The following is a 20,865-nucleotide window of genomic DNA, read 5'->3' on the forward strand; positions in this document are numbered from 1 at the left end:
AATATATACAATATTTTAACCAATACAATATTGTAATTAGCCTCCAATTAAAATAAATAAATCTATATTAAAAAAAAATAAAACCAGAATTTGCTACTGAAAGGTGATACCAAAGCGAACTTTGATTACAAAATAGAATCAGAGAAATGAGAAACCACAGAAATAGAAGGAATTTGTGAGATCACATCTGCCCCATTTAGAAAATGAGGCAGAGAGAGGTTAAGTGGCTAGCATAAACACAGCTGGTTGTAAAGTGGCAGACCAGGGATTTGAGCTCAACATGTGTTTTTTCTCCTCTACTACTACTTCTAAGTGACAGTAAGGGAGGGTGATGTGCCAGGGGTGACTGACGGCGGGTGGCGGGGTTGTGTGGGTGGAGGGGCAGTTTTGCTAAAAGTCAGAAAATTGCAGCTAGAGGAGAAATTCATATGGCCATCAGGGTAAAACTCTTAACTCCCAGTTAAGGGTGAAATGGTTTGTTACAGAGTCCTGAGAGTTCTGTAAAGGTAATTCCATCATATTTGTGAACCTGGTCACAATATTAGCTCTCTTTCTTACTAATAGTTTTTAATGACATCTACTGTGGATTCCCTTTCTTCTCTCTCCCCTCAAATTCATTTTATTTAAATGTGCTTCAAAACCATTGTATTAGAAATAAACTATATCACTTAATTGCACAAGGATTGCGTATGTGTGGTAGGCAAATATCAGGAAGATAACACACTTATTTTAAAAAGTATGATATTTCAAAGGTAGAAATATCAGTTATGGCTTCATGAGGAAAAAATATGACTAACATATTATATTTTACTTATTTTGTGGCAGTTTCTTTACAATTGGTGGAATAATAAGGGACTGGAGACTGACAGAGTAATTTGCTTTTTTTTGGAAGTCTACTTAAAAATTGGAGAGCCATGTATTTTTATACAGTAATTTATGTACACTCCATGTGTATTTCTAAAATATATGCTATTTAATTTTGCCTACCTATGCCATCTATATAAATGGAATTATGTAACTTTTGAGACTTACTTGTTTTTAGCTCAATTTCATGTATTTGAGTGTTATTGCATGCAGCTGCAGTTTATTCACCTTTTCAAATAGTTCTCTTTTGCTTGAAATTATGCACTTGTCATGGTATATTTATTCACATTACTATTACTGATGGACATTTGAGTTTTTCCAGTGTTTGCTATCATGAAGTGTTGCCTCAAAAACTCTGTGTCAACACATGTCTTCAGATGCACAAAATTTGCAAGATTTCTCTAGGGGGCATATCTGTCCAGTTAAATTTGATTCATGTATATTTTTCATTCATATTTATGTATGAAATCATTCAAAGTAGCTAATGAAATCTCCTTATAGATATCTTGGAAGGTCTAATTGTTGAATGAAATTTTTCTTATTAATTACAGTAAACAAATAATTTACAGTTATGACCTTATGGAGAGAAGATAGGTATGAAGGATAACAGGTTTTATGTTAGCTGAGTTTCAGTGACAGATTGAGAATTTTTGGCTGTGGCTATAATTGCCCATTTGGCCTACTTGCTGGTTCAAACGGGGAGATTAATACATCCCTTTAAAAAGTGTACTGACAGATTGAAGTTGAAAGGTTCTATATAAGATATTTTTATTTAGAGCAGGCTGTCTTGGTCCTTATTAGGATTTGACATTTTTGATAACTTTCTGAGATATGTCACCCTTTCTTCCATCTACTATTAGTTAGCCATTTGTTAGTTCCAGTTATTTTTATTGATTTTGTGATCTATTAATACCAAAAATAACATTATTGATTTACTCAGTTGTTCAAAAAGTGATGCAGTCATTCACTCAGTCAATACTTAACATCTTGCATGTTTGAGGCCTAACGTTTAGATTTGGGCATATTATGGTGAGAGCTTCCCCGGTGATACTAGTGGTAAGGAACCCACCTGCCAGTGAGGGAGACATAAGAGACGTGGGTTCGATCCTTGGGTCAGAAGATCCTCTGGAGGAGGATGTGGCAACCACACCAGTGTTCTTGCCTGGAGAATCCCATGGACAGAGGAGCCTGGCAGACTACAGTCTATAGGGTTGCAAAGAGTTGGACATGACTGAAATGACTTAGCATGCATGCATGTATGCAGAGCAGAAATGTGCTGACTCTCCTGGAACTTATAATTTGTAGTGCTAGTAAAATACGCATGTAAAAGAAAGCTTGATGGAGTGTGAGAAGTTCTCTTATAGAGGACAGCCTCAGGTACTGTGGGAGTATAGATGCTACTAATCCATTCAAGAAAGATTGGAGACTGTTTAAAAAATACAGATTCTTAGACTGTATCCTCAGAAATTTTTGTTTGCTAGATAGGGACCAAAGAAAGGTATTATTATTATTACCTCATGTATATATGATTCAGCCAATGAGCCAGATTTGGGAAACACTGTTTATGAGTGAGAAAAATGGGAAGTAATCATGAGAAGGTATTTAAATGACTTCAGGAGGGTATAGATGGCTTTCAGATGATTTTCTGCTCATTGGCCAAAGGTTGATCTTTATATTTGTACCTATTCAATTGTAAATCCTTATTTGTAAGTTATAAAAGTTAACTGCTCCAGTGGTGGATGGGAAAGCCTGGTTTATCAGTAGTACACGCGAAAAAACCTGAAATTGTTCAGCTATAATGAATAGTGTCAGAAGTGGGCTTGACTTCCATGGAAGCTGATGTAATCTTAGGTAGCATAACTGTAACCTTAGTGTCATAAGGAAGGAGGTGAGAGACCCCTGGCCCCTGCACTTGTTGGAGATGCACCTGGATTCGTATGAATAGTCTCTGGGATCACATTTAGAGGGGTGTTAACACTTGGATGCATGAAAGGATGTTGAGCTCCTTGGTAAATATCCATATGAGGGAGAACTAGAGAGAAATAAACTCCTAGAAAAAGAAAACTTAATCCAAAAGAAAGAACTGAGACCAAAAAGGGAAAGTTATTTGGGAAAGCCAGTCTTATTGTGTTTCATTGATTCATTTATTTATTTAACAAATATTTACTTAGTGGCCACTATAACTCATTCTAATGGGTGCCAAGGATATAATGGTAAACTAGATGGATTCACTTTCTGACTTCATGGAGTTACAATTTATTGAAAGACCAGACTAATAAGCAAGTAGTTAGAAAATGTAAGTACTATGATGGGAAAAAGACCTATAAAACAGAGCAGGAAGATGGTAAGTGGTGAATACTCTGGCCCTGAAGGTATTCAAGAAGAGGCTCTTGGAGATATTGTAGAAGTTATTCAGTAAAGTCATCTGTAACAGTTAACATCTGTGATCATATATGTTTTTATAACATTCACACTGTTGTAAAATTCACACTTGTTTCACACTATTATAAAATTCACACTTGCTTCTTTATCCACCCATTTCATTGTAACCTTCCCTTTCTTCCATTCTCTCCAAACTCAGTTCCAGTTCATTCAGTCTGTATGATGAGATGACTGTCTTTGTAATTTTCACAGACTTTGGTTTGTAAGGAATAGGACAAATTCCTAGAACTGAAGTCACTCTTAACTACTAATGTTTTTATCTGGGCTATCAGATGATTGAGGATAGGCATAAATATTTACGTAAATATACTGTGACCTGACTGATGGCTTTAGTTTTTTCCCATTCCTCTTGGTGGCAAGCCACCACGCAGGTGGAGACTCCTTGGGCAATTCTAGGGGAGCCTGTATTTCTGTGGGAATGGCAGACACAAAGAATAAGTAAAATATCAATGCCACTTTTAATACAAATTTTTTGTGCTCCAGATGAGTTGTTGTTCAGTTACTAAGTCATGTCTGAGTCTTTGAGAACCCAGGCTTCTCCTGTCCTCCACCATCTCCTGGACTTGTTCACATTCATGTCCATTGAGTCAGTGATGTCATCCAACTGTCTCCTCTCCAGTGCCATCATCCTCTGCTGTCCCCTTCTCCTTTTGCCTTCAGTCTTTCTCAGCATCAGGGTCTTTTCCAGTGAGTTGGATGTTCTCATCAGGTGGCCAGAGTAGAGCTTGAGCTTCAGTCCTTCCAATGAATATTCAGGGTTGATTTCTTTTAGGATTGACTGGTTTGATCTCCCTGCAGTCCAAGGGACCCTCAAGAGTCTTCTCCAAATTTGAAAGCATCAATTCTTTGGCCCTCAGTCTTCTTTATGGTCTAACTCTCACATCTGTACATAACTACTGGAAACACCATAGCTTTGACTATACGGACCTTTGTCAGCAAAGTGATGTCTCTGTTTTTTAATGTGCTATCTTGATTGTCATAGCTTTCCTTCCAAGGAGCAAGCATATTTTAATTTCATGACTGCAGTCACCATCTGCAGTGATTTTGGAGCCCAAGAAAATAAAATGTGTCCGCTTTTTCCCTTCTGTTTGCCATGAAGTCTCTAAATTAGATTATGTACTTTTTTTTTATAATTATGCCTTGAATTCTTAACTCATCTTTTTTTTTAATTGGAAGATAATTGTTATGTTGTTATGTTGATTTCCACTGTATATCAACATGAATCAGGTATAAGTATACAGATAACCCCTCTCTCTTCAGCTTCCCTCCCACGCCTCCCCCCATCTCACATCCACCCCCGCTCCCTGCCCCAGTCATCACAGAGCCCTGAGCTGAGCTCCCTGTGTTCTAAAGCTGCTTCCCGCTGGCTCTCTATTTTACACATGGTGGTGTATACATGTCAGTGCTCCTCTCCCAATTCATCCTACCCTCTCCTTCCCCCACAACTTAACTAGTTAGAAAAGCTGAAGTTTCCCTCACAGCACTTTTTTAGATTTAAATATTATATTGTGACATCCTTAGGACTCTGAGCCTTTCACATTCAGTGTTACAGCCTGAAGTTGGATTTTGTGGAGGTTTGGGTTTGCTTTCTCTTGACCCATTGTGACTTCCTGTTTCTAAGAAAACAATTTTGAAGACTCTTAAAAGGAATTTCTTGCATGCTTGGCAGCTCTTGTAAAACCACATTTTAGCAAACCAGTATGAATGAAGTGTACTAAAAAAAAATCAAACAAAGTACTATATGCTTGATCAAATTATTATTTTGTTTGGTGGAAATTAGATCTTATAGAGAAATCCAGTGATTTAGGAAGTGTCTGCTTTTGTAAACAGATAAACCAGGAACCAAAAGTTTCATCTTGATTTGGTTAATTATTCTAGTTCAAGGGGACTGTTGATCACGAATTGGGGTTACTTTATGCTGGAGTTGATGCATACTAGTGAGTGGGGTTTACTTTTGTGCTGGGGTTAATGTGTGCTTTTTAACAAAGTTGCGACTGGGGCATCGTTCTTCAAATGAGCTCATAAATTTGCACTAATTCATGTGCATTCTCACAATATTCTGGAGAAAACCCTAATGGCTCTCATTACTTAGTCCATGGAGAAAATGACTATCAGTGAGTCTTTTGGTAGTTAGATATTACCCTAACACAAGAGATTCATGTCTCCTGGCTCTCACATCAGAGATTCAGCTTTTCTGGGAATTGTCCTTGAAATCGGCTTTTCATGGATATTTTAAGAGGGGCAAGTTTTTGTAACTAGAAAGGTACTCTATTCATTTGAGTACATTTGTTGAGTGCTCATCACTAAGTGTCAGGCATCCTTTTCGAGGAAGATAGGAAAAAGGCAGGTGAAGTCCCTAATGTTATTATCTTAAACACTTAGTATTTAAGGGCCTACTCTATGCTAGAAACTGTGCTAGGTACGTTACAGCTATGAAGTTAGTCAGTCCTCCTGACAATACCACAAGGTGGGTACTCTTATCTGTGTTTGCAGATGTAGCGAAGGAGGTCCAAACCCCCACCTGGCTGGGAAGTGGCTGAGCCATAGTTGAACACAGGATGAGCGCTTTTTATCCTGTTGTGTCGTCACTCTGTGAGCCTGATCTCATAAGCTTACACATTCCTTATAAAAATAAAACAAAACATGCTCGCATTCACACTGGATCATAAAAACGTGGGCAGTCTAATCCCTGTTAATGTTTTGGTGTCTGTGTTCCAGGCCTCATATGTATCTCTGTAGAGGAGGGTGTGTGTGTGTTTAAATATATACAATATCTTATTGATTTGTTCCCACTTATTTTCACCACTATTATAAATGTTTCCCCCACCACTGCCTTTAAAAAACTAGAATTGTAAATGGCTCTGCAGTTTCATGGTTTGTCAGTATTGTGATTTCTCTAACGTTTCCTGCTGCTGCTGCCGCTGCTTGGTGCTTAGCCGTGTCCGACTCTTTGCAGCCCCATGAACTGTAACCCACCAGGCTCCTCTGTCCATGGAGTTTTTCCAGACAAGAATACTGGAATGGGTTGCTATTTCCTACTCCAGGGGATCTTCTCTACCTAGCAATTGAACCCTCGTCTCTTATGTCTCCTGCATTGGCAGACGGATTCTTTACCCCTAGCGCCACCTGGGAAGCCCACCACTTAACAGTTTTTCAGTTTTGAGTTTTGTAAACCCTGCTTTAATTCATGCCTGTATAACCAGATCTTTTTACAAATACATGACTATTCAAACATCTCTGAATGAAGAGTGGTATTAAAACTTTTTGTAAATATTGATGCAGTCTCCATGTGCATTTTGTGCTCTATGAACACGACGATGTCAACAGTGTGAATGTTCTTTTCCTTCCAGACTGGTGGATGACCGATGTGTGGTGCACCCAGAAGCAGGGGACCTTGCCAACCCTCCCAAGAAGTTCCGAGGTAGGAAAGAAATACTTTATATTATATGACCTAAGTGGGGGTATTTTTGTGTCTTAAAAGAAGTAATATTAGAACTTTATTCAATGTAAAACTTTCAAATAGAAATATATCTGCTGAAAATTCTTTCAAAAGTTCCCCATTGTTTTTCTTCCTTGAAACATTGAAGGACTGATCTGAAAGAATAGCTTCAAGTTTTGTTTTGCTGGAGAGTAGTCTGTATGTTGAAAGGAAATCTTGGTAATAATTAAATAACCGTGAGAGGCCACTTTTCAAACCGATAAATATAGCTGAATGATATGTATTTATATATTTCCGTGACAGTTACACCATAAATATTAGCGTTTCCTTATCAGCTCTTTAATTTATCTTTGTAAAATCTCCAGCATGGTGACACTGATGTGTTAGTTTCACTTTTAAAAGGTCACTTTGGATGCTACATAATAACTAACAACTGTCTTAGAACTCCCTTCTAGGTATAATTTTAGAGGTAGTGTCATACTATCAACTGAGAAGTTGTTCATAGTAGCAAACTGATTATGACTGTTACAAGAGAAGGATTAATGGGACTTGTAGAGAGTCATAGACTACTAAGACCAGTCATTAAGAGCTTGTGCAAATCAAATTAATACTTTATAGTGTATACTTATAATAAAAATATAATGATAACAACTTAAAAGCAGCATTCATTTTGAACACACTGTGTCAGTATTCCTCCTCACATTGGTGAAACAAAGCTTTAATAAAGGAGCCTGATCTGGACAGAGAGTCAGAGGGGTTCGCTGGAGCCCCAGACCCAGGTCAGGATGCTGTCCGTGTGCATGGGGGAGGAGGGAGCTTTCACATCTGGTGAGTGTTTCCCATGCTTCATGTTCTGTAACTTTTTTACACCATTTTTATTATAAGGATTTGCAGGAATATTGCATTTTCATCTCAGAGAGTGATGAGCACAGTAAATGTGGTTTGAGTGACATAAGTCACTTTGAATACGTGATCCACATGTCTCCCCATGTCGGGAAATTAGTGTGAAAGCAGACTGTGGGAGTGATAACCACCCATCAGTGCACCTGGAGCTGTGCTGAGTGGGGACACTCCCCCAGCCCTGGGCACGTAAGGTCTTCTCACGACACACAGTCCCCATGGAGGAGGGACTCACTATTGAACTGCTTGAAGGAGAGTCAGCGGTTGTGACAAACCAGACACAGAGTGCTCCAGGACAGCTTGCCAGAGACTGTGCACTAAGTGTGTGGAAATGATTTCAGAGGCAGAAGAGGCTAGAGGAGCCTGATGGAAGAACGGACACTGTGAAAAAGAACATATAGGTTCTAGAAAGTGTGAGCTAGCATATTATATGAGGAGATGAGGAGACCGTGGTATGGAAGAGAGAGCTGGGAGATTACCCAGAATGCAGGGTAGAGGAGAGTGTGAACAAGTCATGAAAAGCCAGTGTTGAGGAGGAACCGAGAGGGTCTAGCAGCATCTAATCAGATTCTAGAAGGAGAGGCCAGAGCGCGTGAGAATGAGGCAACATGTAAAGAGATACGGGTGAGAACTTTCCTAAGTTGTAGAAAGCCACTGTTTCTCAGGTGGAAGAGATATGTTGAATTCAGAGAAGGGATGATAAACAAATTCAGATCCACAGACTCTCTTTTGTGAACTGTAAGATGTGGAAGATAAAAAGTTTTAAAAGCAAACTGGGACAACAGATCTGTATTTGTAGCAGAAAAAAGCGTGGAGTCTGGGTTTGACCGCATTTCTCGCCGACTGTCATCTTAAGTAGGTCACCCAACCACTTAGTGTCTCTGAGGACATCTGTCATTGCCTGGTGGGACCAGGGGTGGATAAAAACAAGAATAATCTTGCCACACAAGGCTCTGTGTGGCTTGGATTCTTTCCAGAGAATAAATGTAAAAGTGTTATAAGTCATTATACAAATGGTAGCTAACTTATGATAGAAAGACATAATGTATTTCCTTTAAACATAATTGGCTCTTCTCTTACATTATAACCTCTTCAAGGGCAGGCTTTTCTTTTTTTCTTTTTGTGTTTCCCAGGCATAGAACTTTGTTCATAGTAGATATCAGAAAAAAATAGCCATTAGATGTTTATGGGTGAGAGACCCACAGTTTCCCTGGGATTGTGTGATACAACTTGGTTCCCAGGGGTGCTTCATGCTTCATATTCATGAGTTTGTGTAGCCTTATTCCTCTGTCAGTCAGGGAAAGTTAATCTGTCAAAGATAAATCTTCAGGGTTTGTGGCTGTCTTTTTCCTTTAAATATTTCAGTGTGTCTGAGGGAACTGTGCAGTAACATCTCTGTGCCCAGGAGGTAATTATACACAGATACTTGGTGTTATATGATTCAGCGGGCATTGGTTCAAAGTATGAATCATGCAGGTGCTCCGTCCGCCCCTGGAAGGCTGGCTTTTCCTGTAATCTAATATATTAGGTCATTGTCGTTGCTGGTTTGCTCTCATTTTCTACCTCTTGTGTAAGACTAAGTCATTTGTCTCCACTCATCATTGAAGAAGGAGGGTATCTTGCTATTGAAGAGTAAAGATTCCTTTTTGTCTTAAAGCTCTGACTCTTCACCTTGCATTCTTGGAGGCCCATCCTGACGAGGCCTCAGAGAATTCCATGAGATGGGTTTGCGTTGCTTTCCCTGGCCTTCACATTGCTTGGCAGACCTTGTTTTCCCAATTCTGTATCCTTTCTCATACCTTGTTCTTTTGCAATTTCACCCTTCTCTTCCTGAATGTGTTCCTCCTGTTCCCTTTGGCTGTAAAAGCCATCACTTTTGCATAGATTGACCTCCCAAGATCACCACCCCTGCCTTTCCAGACCCCTCTGCCAAGTTTCCAGAGCACCCTCCCTTATTGTTACTTTTTAGATAATATGAAGAAACAACAGTGTATCCCCAGTTCAGCTGCACCTCACTTCCTCTTGCCTCAGCCAGACAAATGGTGTCTGCAAATTAATTTGAAACAATTTTAAGTTTTCATACTTACTGTATGGTTTGTTCAAGTGAATCATAAAATTTTAGAGCTTCTAGGCAATTAGCAGTCAGTTGAGGTCTTCCCTGGTGGTACAGTAGATAAGCATCTGCCTGGAATGCAGGGGACACGGGTTCAATTCCTGGCCCGGGAAGACTCCACATGGCCCAGGAAGACCTAAGCTCTTGTGGCAAAACTACTGAGCCCATGCTCTAGAGCCCATGAGCAGCAACTACTGAGCCCACATGCTGTACCCACTAAAATTTGTGCTTAGAGCCTGTGCTCCACAACAAGAGAAGCCGCCACCCTGGAGGCCCGTGCACTGCAATGAAGACTAGCCCCCGCTCGTCGAAACTAGAGAATGCTCATGCACAGTGATGAACACCCAGCACAACCAAGATAAATAAATAAAAAGTAAATCGAATATGGGTCTCCCAATGTTTTTAGTGAGGAACCAAAATTTTAAAGAGGTTAATACAATTATCCCCAATACACACAATTGTACAAGCAATATTCCTTTGACGGGTTCCCTCTGCTTTTCACATGAACAGAGGAAATGAAGCTTTAACAAACAAACAGCTTCCCAAGGGTTATTTAAAACCTGGCGGATGGACAGCTATTTTCAGTAACCACACTATCAGAATAGCACTAACAGAAGCACATTGGCTTTCTCTTAAGTAAGTGCAGAAGTCTTTTCATGATCAAATATTCTTTCATTTTTAAAGATCAGCTATAAACTTTGGAATACATTTAAGTTATGAGGAGTTGTAAAGGGAGTATAGAGAGTTCCCTTCCACCCACTTGCCCCTGTGTTAGCATCTTATATAACTGTGGTACATTTGTCACAGTTAAGAAATTACCATTTGTACATTACTGTTGACTAAATTCCAGGCTTCCTGTGAATGTCACCAGTTTTCCATTATCCTTTCCGTAATCCTGATCCCGTTCAGGATCCCACGTGCCATTAGTCATCATGGCTGTTTAGTCTCCTCTGGTTTCTTCCACTTTCTCAGTCTTTCCTTGTTTTTTTTTTTTTTAATGACCTTGATACTTTTGAAGAGTACTGGCCAGATATTTTGTAGAATGTCTCTTGATTTTGGTCTGGCTGATGAGACAGCGGCTAAGGTTTTGGGAAGGGATATTAACTGCCTTTCTCCCTACATCATATCAGGGGCACATATTGTCAACATGATTTATCACTAATACTATTTTTTGATACATAGTTTTAAAGAAATATTTGCTTAGTTGTTTGGCTGTGCCCGATGTTAGTTGCAGCATGTGGGATCTTTTAGCTATGGCATGCGAACTCTTAGTTGCGGCGCCTGGGATCTAGTTCCCTTACCAGGGATTGAACCCAGGCCTCCTACATTGGGAATGCAGAGTCTCAGTGTGAAGATCCTCAGTTTAGCCATCTTCCTGCACACTAAATGATAGCAGTTATTTCTATTGACTTTACATTCTTCCCCTTTTCCTTTTCCCTGTCCTCATTCCTTTATGCGTGTCTCCCCCTATTCTCAAGAGAAGTTGGGTATAGATTTTTCCAAATGTTAAGACCTATCAATATGTGTGGATTTTCTATTAGGAGGAGAAACAGACCTAAATCAAAACAAGAGAGGTGTGTGCGCCCTTTTCTTAACCATAAAGGCGATAAAACGCAGAAGTAACCCAGAACCCAGGGGCCACTCCCCAGGAGGGCCGAGGGAAGAGAAGACAGGCCTGTCTCTTAGACCACAGGCTTTTTGGCTGTTTGCTCTAGAAATCTCTATCTCTGTGACTCTGTGATCATTTGACATGTTCACCAGCCCTATCAAAAGGCTGCTTCCGACAAGCAAAAAAGTCATTCTGAGGCAATAATTTTGAATGCTTCAGGAACTAAAACAGAGACTTTCTCTGCTGTGCGATGCCACTTGAAAGCAGGTAGTGAGTATCAGGGACTTGGGAGAACACTGACAAGACATTTCTTTAACTCAGTTTCTTCTGGGCATGTAACTCAGAGTGCTATTTTCAGGCTGGCACTTTGACCTTTGGGCTTCCCTGGTGGCTCAGTCGTAAAGAACCTGCTTGCCAAGCAGAAGACATGGGTTCAATTCCCTGGGTTGGGAAGATTCCCTGGAGGAGGGTGTGGTAACCCACTCCAGTATTCTTGCCTGGAGAGTCCCATGGACAGAGGAGCCTGGTGGGCTGCAGTCCATGGGGTCGCAAAAGGGTTGGACGTGACTTAGTGACCAAACAAAAACAGCAGCAACAACAATACTCTCACCTTTTGGCTCTACTCATGGAGGTTGTGGGCTTCCCTGGTGGCCCAGATAGTTAAGAGTCTGCCTGCAATGCAGGAGACCCAGGTTTAATCCCTGGGTTGGGAAGATCCCTTGGAGAAGGGAATGGCTACCCACTCCAGTGGAATTAAGTTTGCCGGGAGAAATATCAATAACCTCAGATGTGCAGATGACACTAACCTTATGGCAGAAACTGAAGAACTAAACAGCCTCTTGATGAAAGTGAAAGAGGAGAGTGAAAAAGTTGGCTTAAAGGTCAACCTTCAGAAAACTAAGATCATGGCATCTGGTCCCATCACTTCATGGGAAATAGATGGGGAAACAGTGGAAACAGTGACAGACTTTATTTTTTTGGGCTCCAAAGTCACTGCAGATGGTGACTGCAGCCATGAAATTAAAAGATGTTTACTCCTTGGAAGAAAAGTTTTGGCCAGCCTGGACAGCATATTAAAAAGCAGAGACGTTACTTTGCCAACAAAGGTCCATCTAGTCAAAGCTATGGTTTTTCCACTGGTCATGTATGGATGTGAGAGTTGGACTGTAAAGAAAGCTGAGCTCAGAAGAATTGATGCTTTTGAACTGTGGTGTTGGAGAAGACTCTTGAGAGTCCCTTGGACTGCAAGGAGATCCAACCAGTCCATCCTAAAGGAGATCAGTCCTGAATGTTAATTGGAAGGACTGATGCTGAAGTTGAAACTCCAATACTTTGGCCACCTGATGCGAAGACCTGACTCCTTGGAAAAGACCCTGATGCTGGGAAAGATTGAAGGCAGGAGGAGAAGGGGGATGACAGAGGATGAGATGGTTGGGTGGCATCACCGACTCAATGAACATGAGTTTGAGTAAACTCTGGGAGTTGGTGATGGACAGGGAGGCCTGGCGTGCTGCAGTCCATGGAATCACAAAGAGTCAGACGCAACTGAACTGAACTGAACCCACTCCAGTCTTCTTGCCTGGGAATTCCATGGACAGAGGATCCTGGTGGGCTACCATCCATGGGGTCACAAAGACATGACTGAGAGACTAACACTTTCATGGAGGTTATACACTTAAGAGCACTGGTGAAAAAGCTATCTGGCTAAGTAGTTGCTTTGACGTTTTATATAGTTGAATGTGTCAATCTTGTCTAACATAGTAATTCTCTGGTATGAGCCAATTTATAAATATCTACTTCTTCTACCAGTTTCACAATTCCTTTATTGAGTTCCGTCAGAGTTGATGATCATGTAATTTTTGGGATGAAGACTGAAACTATTTCAGATTTGAAATCACTAACGTTTATTGACCGAGCGCTTAATACATGCAACGCTGGGCTCAGGACTTCCTGTGCATTAATATTTATAGTCATCTCAATAACCCTATAAAGTAGAAATTGTTGCGGTCTCAATTTTGCAGTTGAGAGAGTTAAGTATAAAGAAATTATACAACCATTTTAAGGTCCCCAAGCTTATTAGTGGTGGAGTTGGGACTCAAAATGAATTTATCTGACTCTAGAGCTGCTTGTTTTTAACGACTGTACCCTGCTGTCTGTTGTATAATACCCTCCTGTAAATTCTATCTGTTGGCCCTGAAAAGCCACATAGATTCTATCTAATCCCTCTTCCACACAATGAAGCTTTAAAGTATTTGTTTGTTATTGTTCGGTTGCTCAGTCGTGTCTCTTTGTGACCTCAGGGACTGCGGCACGCCAGACTTCCCTGTCCTTCACCATCTCCTAGGGCTTGCTCAAACTTGTGTCCATTGAGTCGATGATGCCATCCAACCACGTCATCCTCTGTCGTCCCCTACTTCTCTTGCCGTTTTGTATTTGCTTAGAATGATTTTATTCTTTTTTTTTTTTACACCTGGCCACAGTGATTGATTGATTTATTTTTTTTTACACAAAATTTTATTTTTTTTAATTTTATTTTATTTTTAAACTTTACAATATTGTATTGGTTCTGATTTTATTCTTGTACATCTTTTCTTCTACAGTCTTAATTTAAAAAATTCTTTCACCTGTTGCCAGCTAGATTATCTTCAGTGATTTCTCTAGTTGCTATGTTTGGATTCTGGTTAGGCTCCTATATGTCAATGTCATTCTTAGCAGCCTAGGAAGATCTGGATATAGTACATTTGGGTGTGTTGTGATGAGACCCTGCCTTGTTTTTGGATGCCACACTTGCAGCCCAAGTGTCCTGAGCAGGACTCCCCAACTCCCCTATAGCTGTTAGTCAAGCCAGACTCCTGAAACTTTTTCATTTGCATCTCTGGACCCTTGCTTTCCTCCTCCTGTGCTCCATACCTGGTATTTTGGAGCCAGATGGGGGATCTGTTATGTTTCATCTTTTGAGCATTGATCATTGTTGTAGCCTGCCAAACTTCCTCTTTCTCTCTCATTCTCTCTTTTGCGATCTTAACTCTTATCCACATTATTTATTCAAAATCTCAGCCTCCTGACATCTTGAAGCTGAAGTGGATCACAGGGATATATGTGATAGTCTCCTTCCATGTGTTACTCCAGTGTGACTGAATACACCTAAAGAGAGCTAGATTAGGACTGTGTTGGTTGGAGCTGCTGTCACATCAGACCCTGGAAGACGTGGGTAGAGAGAATCAGTTTGGGAAGTGGTCCTGGCAAGTGTGAGGGAGTGAGGGAGAGTGAGCCTAATGCAATGAAAGGTGGTGAAGTGTGCATAGGGCTTCCTGATGGGTCTAATGAGAAAGAACCTGCCTGCCAATGCAGAAGATGTCAGAGATGCAAGTTTGATCACTGGGTCCGGAAGATCCCCTGGAGGAGGGCATGGTATCCCACTCCAGTATTCCTGCCTGGAGAATCCCATGGACAGATGAGCCTGGCAGGCTGCACTCCATAGAGTTGCACACAGTTGGACAGGACTGAAGCTACTTAGCAAGCATGCACGCAAAGTGTGCATAAGACTCACCAGTGTGGCAACTGGAGCTCAGTCCTTTGAGGCCCTTTGAGAAACCACAAGGAACATGCCTAGAATCTCCTATCCAATGCTGCAGCCAAGTTTTATCCTCAGTGGGTTTGTGGATTGTGCTGTCATTCCTTCTACACAAACTTCTGGATTGCTCCTGCTTGCTAGCTGAGCAAGTTCTCCAAGTGTTGGGGAAGCGATCATGAGGACAAGAGGAGCGATGCGGGCGCTTGAGCGTGGAACCCGCCCACATGCTGGGAACTCTCCACTGTGGTTGTCAGTGGATGTGGGCCTGAGGACACGTAGTTGCAGTACTTGTGTGTGCTTAGAATTTGCACTCGTTTCTTTATTTGAAAGATCTGTGATTAGACTACAAACTGTTTGAGGGTAAAAACTGTGCTCTGTCGAGTTACCTAGGTCAAGAACAGTGTTTTGTGTATCATTGGGGCTGAATTAATTTTTGTTGAACTGATGAGTAAAGTCCTAGAAAATTTTAATTCTCAAAGGCAATATAATTTCAGTTCTGTCATCACATGCTTTTTTTGAGGTCTTACTATTACCCAGCATGTAACACAGATGTTAGGTGATTATTTCACTCATGAGAAAGCAAAGTATAGATCTATTATATTATTACAGCCTTATATTCTCCACCTCTGAATTTCAGTTCATTGGTGTTAAAAATATGTGTTCTAATATATAAATCTGTAGTGTGAATAGCAGAAGATGAAAACTTCTACATGAATTAAGTGAAGTTCTTTTAGGTTGTAGCATTTTGTAGTTTGCTGCTACCCTGCAAAGTTTTAGAAAACTGCAGTGAATTTCCAAGCCAGAAACTCCATGGTTTATTGAAAAACATCTTTAACATTCTCCAGTTGAATGTTTCCGCTGTGTTGATTCTGTGTATTTGTGGTAAGTCATCATATTAAGAACCTTCTATAGCTAATCCCCTATTATTAAACCCTTAAGTGGCAGTAGAAATTGGATAGTAAGTTTATTCTTTTCAGTGAGATTTCAGAGAAGGCCCAAAAGATGGAATGAAAACACATTGCTTTGTCTCTTTGCTTCTCTTGTTGAATCTAGTCAGGATTGTAAAAGGGCTTGTGCTTTTAAAATATTTTAGTCTCTGTTGGAAGGAAGTTGCTGTCCTTCTGAGTGGTTTTCTGTTTGGGGCTGCAACAACAAGAACAACACAATTAATTGTGTATCGGTCTCTCTGTGTATGCCGTATGAACTGTGATTCATACATACAAATGAACTTTGATTGATTTGTGGCTTTGACTTGTGAAATTTAATTTGCTCCATGAAGAGTAAAACTAATGGGCAGAAAATGAACACTTGTGATGTCCACGGTTTAGTACTGTTAGAACAACTCCCTCGTTTACTGTTCTGTATCCATGGGCCAATTTTCCGAGTTGCGAGCTTGTTGTAAAAATCTCCCTTCGAGTGTTATGCATGATGTTAAATGTGTGTCTAAATATTTGGTAGGTAGAGAATAAATGCCTTTTGTCTGTGAACATTTTAACTTAATAACCAAGACTGCTCTTTCTAAGACTATAAAGTCCTACATATTGAAATTCTTAACTTTGAGTGCTTTGGATGGCCTTTGTCCACGTTCCCTTACGTAATTCGTGGTAGCCTCATTTTACAGATATAGAAATCACACTGTGAGGAAGTCAAATAATATGCTCAAGGTCACACAGCTGTTACGTGATGAGACTGCCTTATCTGAAGTTGATGTTTTGAACTCTATAAGATCTTGATATGTTTAGTAGAGATTTATTGATTATTCACTGTGTGCAGTGCAGTGTGTGAGCTAGTTACTAGGGTTCAAATGAGCCAGAAATTAATGCTGCTTTCAAGGAATTTATAATCTAATGAGGGAGATAAGATGTGTGTATAAATAATTGCAACCCAACATAGAAAGCACAGGTTCAGTTCAGTTCAGTCTCTCAGTCATGTCCGACTCTTTGCAACCCCATAGAATGCAGCACGCCAGGCTTCCCTGTCCATCATCAATTCCCAGAGCATGCTCACACTTATGTCCATCAATTCAGTGATGCCATCCAACCATCTCATTCTCTGTTGTCCCCTTCTCCTCTTGCCTTCAATCTTTCCCAGCATCAGGGTCTTTTCCAAGGAGTCAGTTCTTCGCATCACATGGCCAAAGTATTGGAGTTTCAGCTTCAGCATCAGTCCTTCCAATGAATATTCAGGACTGATTTCCTTTAGGACTGGCTGGTTTGATCCCCTTCCAGTCCAAGGGACTCTCAAGAGTCTTCTCCAACACCACACTTCAAAAGCATCAATGCTTTAGTGCTCAGCTTTCTTTATAGTCCAACTCTCACATCCATTGGAGAAGGCAATGGCAACCCACTTCAGTACTCTTGCCTGGAAAATCCCATGGATGGAGGAGCCTGGTAGGCTGCAGTCCATGGGGTTGCGAAGAGTTGGACACAACTGCACAACTTCACTTTTCACTTTCATGCATTGGAGAAGGACATGGCAACCCACTCCAGTGTTCTTGCCTGGAGAATCCCAGGGATGGCGGAACCTGGTGGGCTCCCGTCTATGGGGTCGCACAGAGTCAGATACAACTGAAGCAACTTAGCAGCAGCAGCAACTCACATCCATACATGACTACTGGAAAAACCATAGCTTTGACTAGACAGATCTTTGTTGGAAATGTAATAATTCTGCTTTTTAATATGCTATCTAGGTTGGCCATAACTTTTCTTCTAAGCAGCAAGCATCTTTTAATTTCATGGCTGCAGTCACCATCTGCAGTGACTTAGGAGCCCAAGAGAATAAAGTCTGTCACTGTTTCCACTCTTTCCCTGTCTATTTGCCATGAAGTGATGGGACCAGATGCCATGATCTTAGTTTTCTGAATGTTGAGTTTTAAGCCAGTTTTTTCACTCTCCTCTTTCACTTTCATCAAGAGGCTCTTCAGTTCCTCTTCACTTTCTGCCATAAGGGTGGTGTCATCTCTGTATCTGAGGTTATTGATATTTCTCCCAGAAATCTTGATTCCAGCTTGTGCTGAATGAAGCACAGCATTTTGCATGATGTACTCTGCGTATAAGTTAAATAAACGGGGTGACAATATACAGCCTTGATGTACTCCTTTCCCAGTTTGTAACCAATCTGTTGTTACATGTCCAGTTCTAACTGTTGCTTCTTGACCTACATACAGATTTCTCAGGAGGCAGGTAAGGTGGTCGGATATTCCAATCTCTTGAAGAATTTTCCAGTTTGTTGTGATCTACACAGTCAAAGGCTTTGGCGTAATCAATGAAGCAGAAGTAGATGTTTTTTTTGGAATTCTCTTGCTTTTTCTATGATCCAAGGGATGTTGGCAATTTGATCTCTGGTTCCTCTGCCTTTTCTAAATCCAGCTTGAACATCTGGAAGTTCACAGTTCACGTACTGTTGAAGCCTGGCTTGGAGAATTTTGAGCATTACTTTGCTAGCGTGTGTTGCTGCTGCTGCTAAGTCACTTCAGTCGTGTCCGACTCTGTGCAACCCCATAGACAGGAGCCCACCAGGCTCCGCTGTCTCTGGGATTCTCCAGGCAAGAACACTGGAGTGGGTTGCCATGTCCTTCTCCAATGCATGAAAGTGAAAAGTGAAAGTGAAGTCGCTCAGTCGTGTCCGACTCTTTGCAACCCCATGGACTGCAGCCTACCAGGCTCCTCTGTCCATGGGGTTTTCTAGTCAAGAGTACTGGAGTGGGGTGCTAGCATGTGAGATGAGTGCAATTGTGCAGTAGTGTGAACATTCTTTGACATTGTCCTTCTTTGGGACTGGAATGAAAATCGATCTTTTCCAGTCCTGTGGCCACTGCTGAGTTTTCCAAATTTGCTGGTGTATTGAGTACAGCACTTTCACAACATCATCTTTTAGAATTTGAAATAGCTCAGCTGGAATTCCATCACCTCCACTGGCTTTGTTCGTAGTGATGCTTCCTAAGGCCCACTTGACTTTGCACTCTAGGATGTCTGGCTCTAGGTGAGTGATCGAACCATTTTGGTTATCTGGGTCATGAAAATCTTTTTTTGTATAGTTCTTCTGTATATTCTTGCCACCTCTTCTTGATATCTTCTGCTTCTGTTAGGCCCATACCATTTCTGTCCTTTATTGTGCCCATCTTTGCATGAAATGTTCCCTTGGTATGTCTAACTTTCTTGGAGAGATCTCTAGTCTTTCCTATTCTATTGTTTTCCTCTGTTTCTTGAACTGATCACTGAGGAAGGCTTTCTTAACTCTCCTTGCTATTCTTTGGAATGCTGCATTCAAATAGGTATATCTTTCCTTTTCTCCTTTGCTTTTTACTTCTCTTCTTTTTTCTGCTATTTGTAAGGCCTCCTCAGACAACAAATTTGCCTTTTTGCATTTCTTTTTCTTGGGCATGGTCTTGATCCCTGCCTCCTGTACAGTGTCACAAACCTCTGTCCATAGTTCTTCGGGCACTCTGTCTATCAGATCTAATCCCTTGAATCTATTTGTCACTTACACTGTATAATCATAAGAGACTGGATTCAGGTCGTACCTGAATGGTCTAGTGGTTTTCCTTACTTTCTTCAATTTTAGTCTGAATCTGGCAATAAGGAGTTCATGATCTCAGTCATAGTCAGCTCCTGGTCTTGCTTTTGTTGACTGTGTAGAGCTTCTCCATCTTTGGTTTCAAAGAATATAATCAATCTGATTTTGGTATTGACTATCTGGTTAAGAAAGTAGAAAGGGCTGCATAAAAAGTTATAGTAATGGTATTGTGGGATGATGGGGTTTTTTAAATTTTTTACAACTTTATTGAGGTACAGTTGTTTAAAATGTACAATTTGATGAGTTTTGACATATACATATACCAGTGAAACCACCACCACAGTAAAGGAGAAAATGAACTACTTTTCTATTAATAGTAAAACAAGTAAGTTCTAGTCAAGGAGTCCAACTGATAAACCATAGTATATATTCCATGCTGGTAAATTGGAAAAGACTCTGATGCTGGGAAAGATTAAGGGCAGGAGGAGAAGGGGCTGATAGAGGATGAGATGGTTGGATGGCATCATCAACTCAATGGACACGAGTTTGAGCAAACTCTGGGAGATGGTGAAAGAGAGGGAAGTCTGGCATACTGCAGTCCATGGGGTTGCAAAGAGTCAGACACGACTGAGTGACTGAACAACAATGCTAGTAGACTCATGAGTTGGAGCAGGTGTGACCCTGTGGAGCCTAGAGGTGTAGGAATGGAACGCATAAAGATATATGGTAGGACACTGGGGCCACTACGGCCTCCACCCCTTTGTTCCCAAGCCATCTGCTCTTCCTCTTGGGCACATGGACCCGTAGCGGTCTCTGATTTAGTAAATGCACTGTGTGCTGAAGAATGGCACTTTATTCTTCCAGAGAATTGCCTGGTACATCGATTGTGTCTTTAGAAAAGCATTTCGGCATTCTGTGAGACTGGTCGTTCCTAGGCGTGTTATGCGATAAGCTATCCCACAACCATGGGTTATTCCCGTACCTCGTTTACTGGTCATGTGCTGTGCTTGGTGGATTCCATGCCTGTGAATCAGGTAATTCTCATAACCACAGGGGGTCAAAAGTAATAGGATGAAGATAATAGGAATCACATTGAGAAAATAGAGGGTGTCAGTGTACAGTAACAGGCAAGATGAGTGGTAAAGAAAAGGCTTCTGTGGAACCAGAAAGCTAATCTTGTTCTGTCATGTTGGATAGAAGCTGCTGCTGCTGCTGCTGAGTCGCTTCAGTCGTGTCCAACTCTGTGCGACCCCAGAGATGGCAGCCCTCCAGGCTCCGCCGTCCCTGGGATTCTCCAGGCAAGAACACTGCAGTGGGTTGCCATTTCCTTCTCCAATGCATGAAAGTGAAAAGTGAAAGTGAACTCGCTCAGTCGTGTCTGACTCTTAGCGACCCCATGGACTGCAGCC

General features: G+C 41.0%; 1 protein-coding gene across 2 annotated transcripts in view; it reads left to right on the top strand.

The window, feature by feature from the left end:
• Nucleotides 1-20,865, top strand: part of ITPR2 (inositol 1,4,5-trisphosphate receptor type 2) — a 588,791-nt gene that overhangs the window by 54,261 nt on the left and 513,665 nt on the right. For both annotated transcript variants that reach the window (XM_061417573.1, XM_061417572.1), the window contains exon 2: nt 6,657-6,727. In XM_061417573.1, coding sequence (XP_061273557.1) covers nt 6,657-6,727 — 71 coding nt within the window. The remainder of the gene's footprint in view (nt 1-6,656; nt 6,728-20,865) is intronic.

Source organism: Bos javanicus, chromosome 5 (genome assembly GCF_032452875.1).
Source record: "Bos javanicus breed banteng chromosome 5, ARS-OSU_banteng_1.0, whole genome shotgun sequence".
Taxonomy (NCBI): domain Eukaryota; kingdom Metazoa; phylum Chordata; class Mammalia; order Artiodactyla; family Bovidae; genus Bos; species Bos javanicus.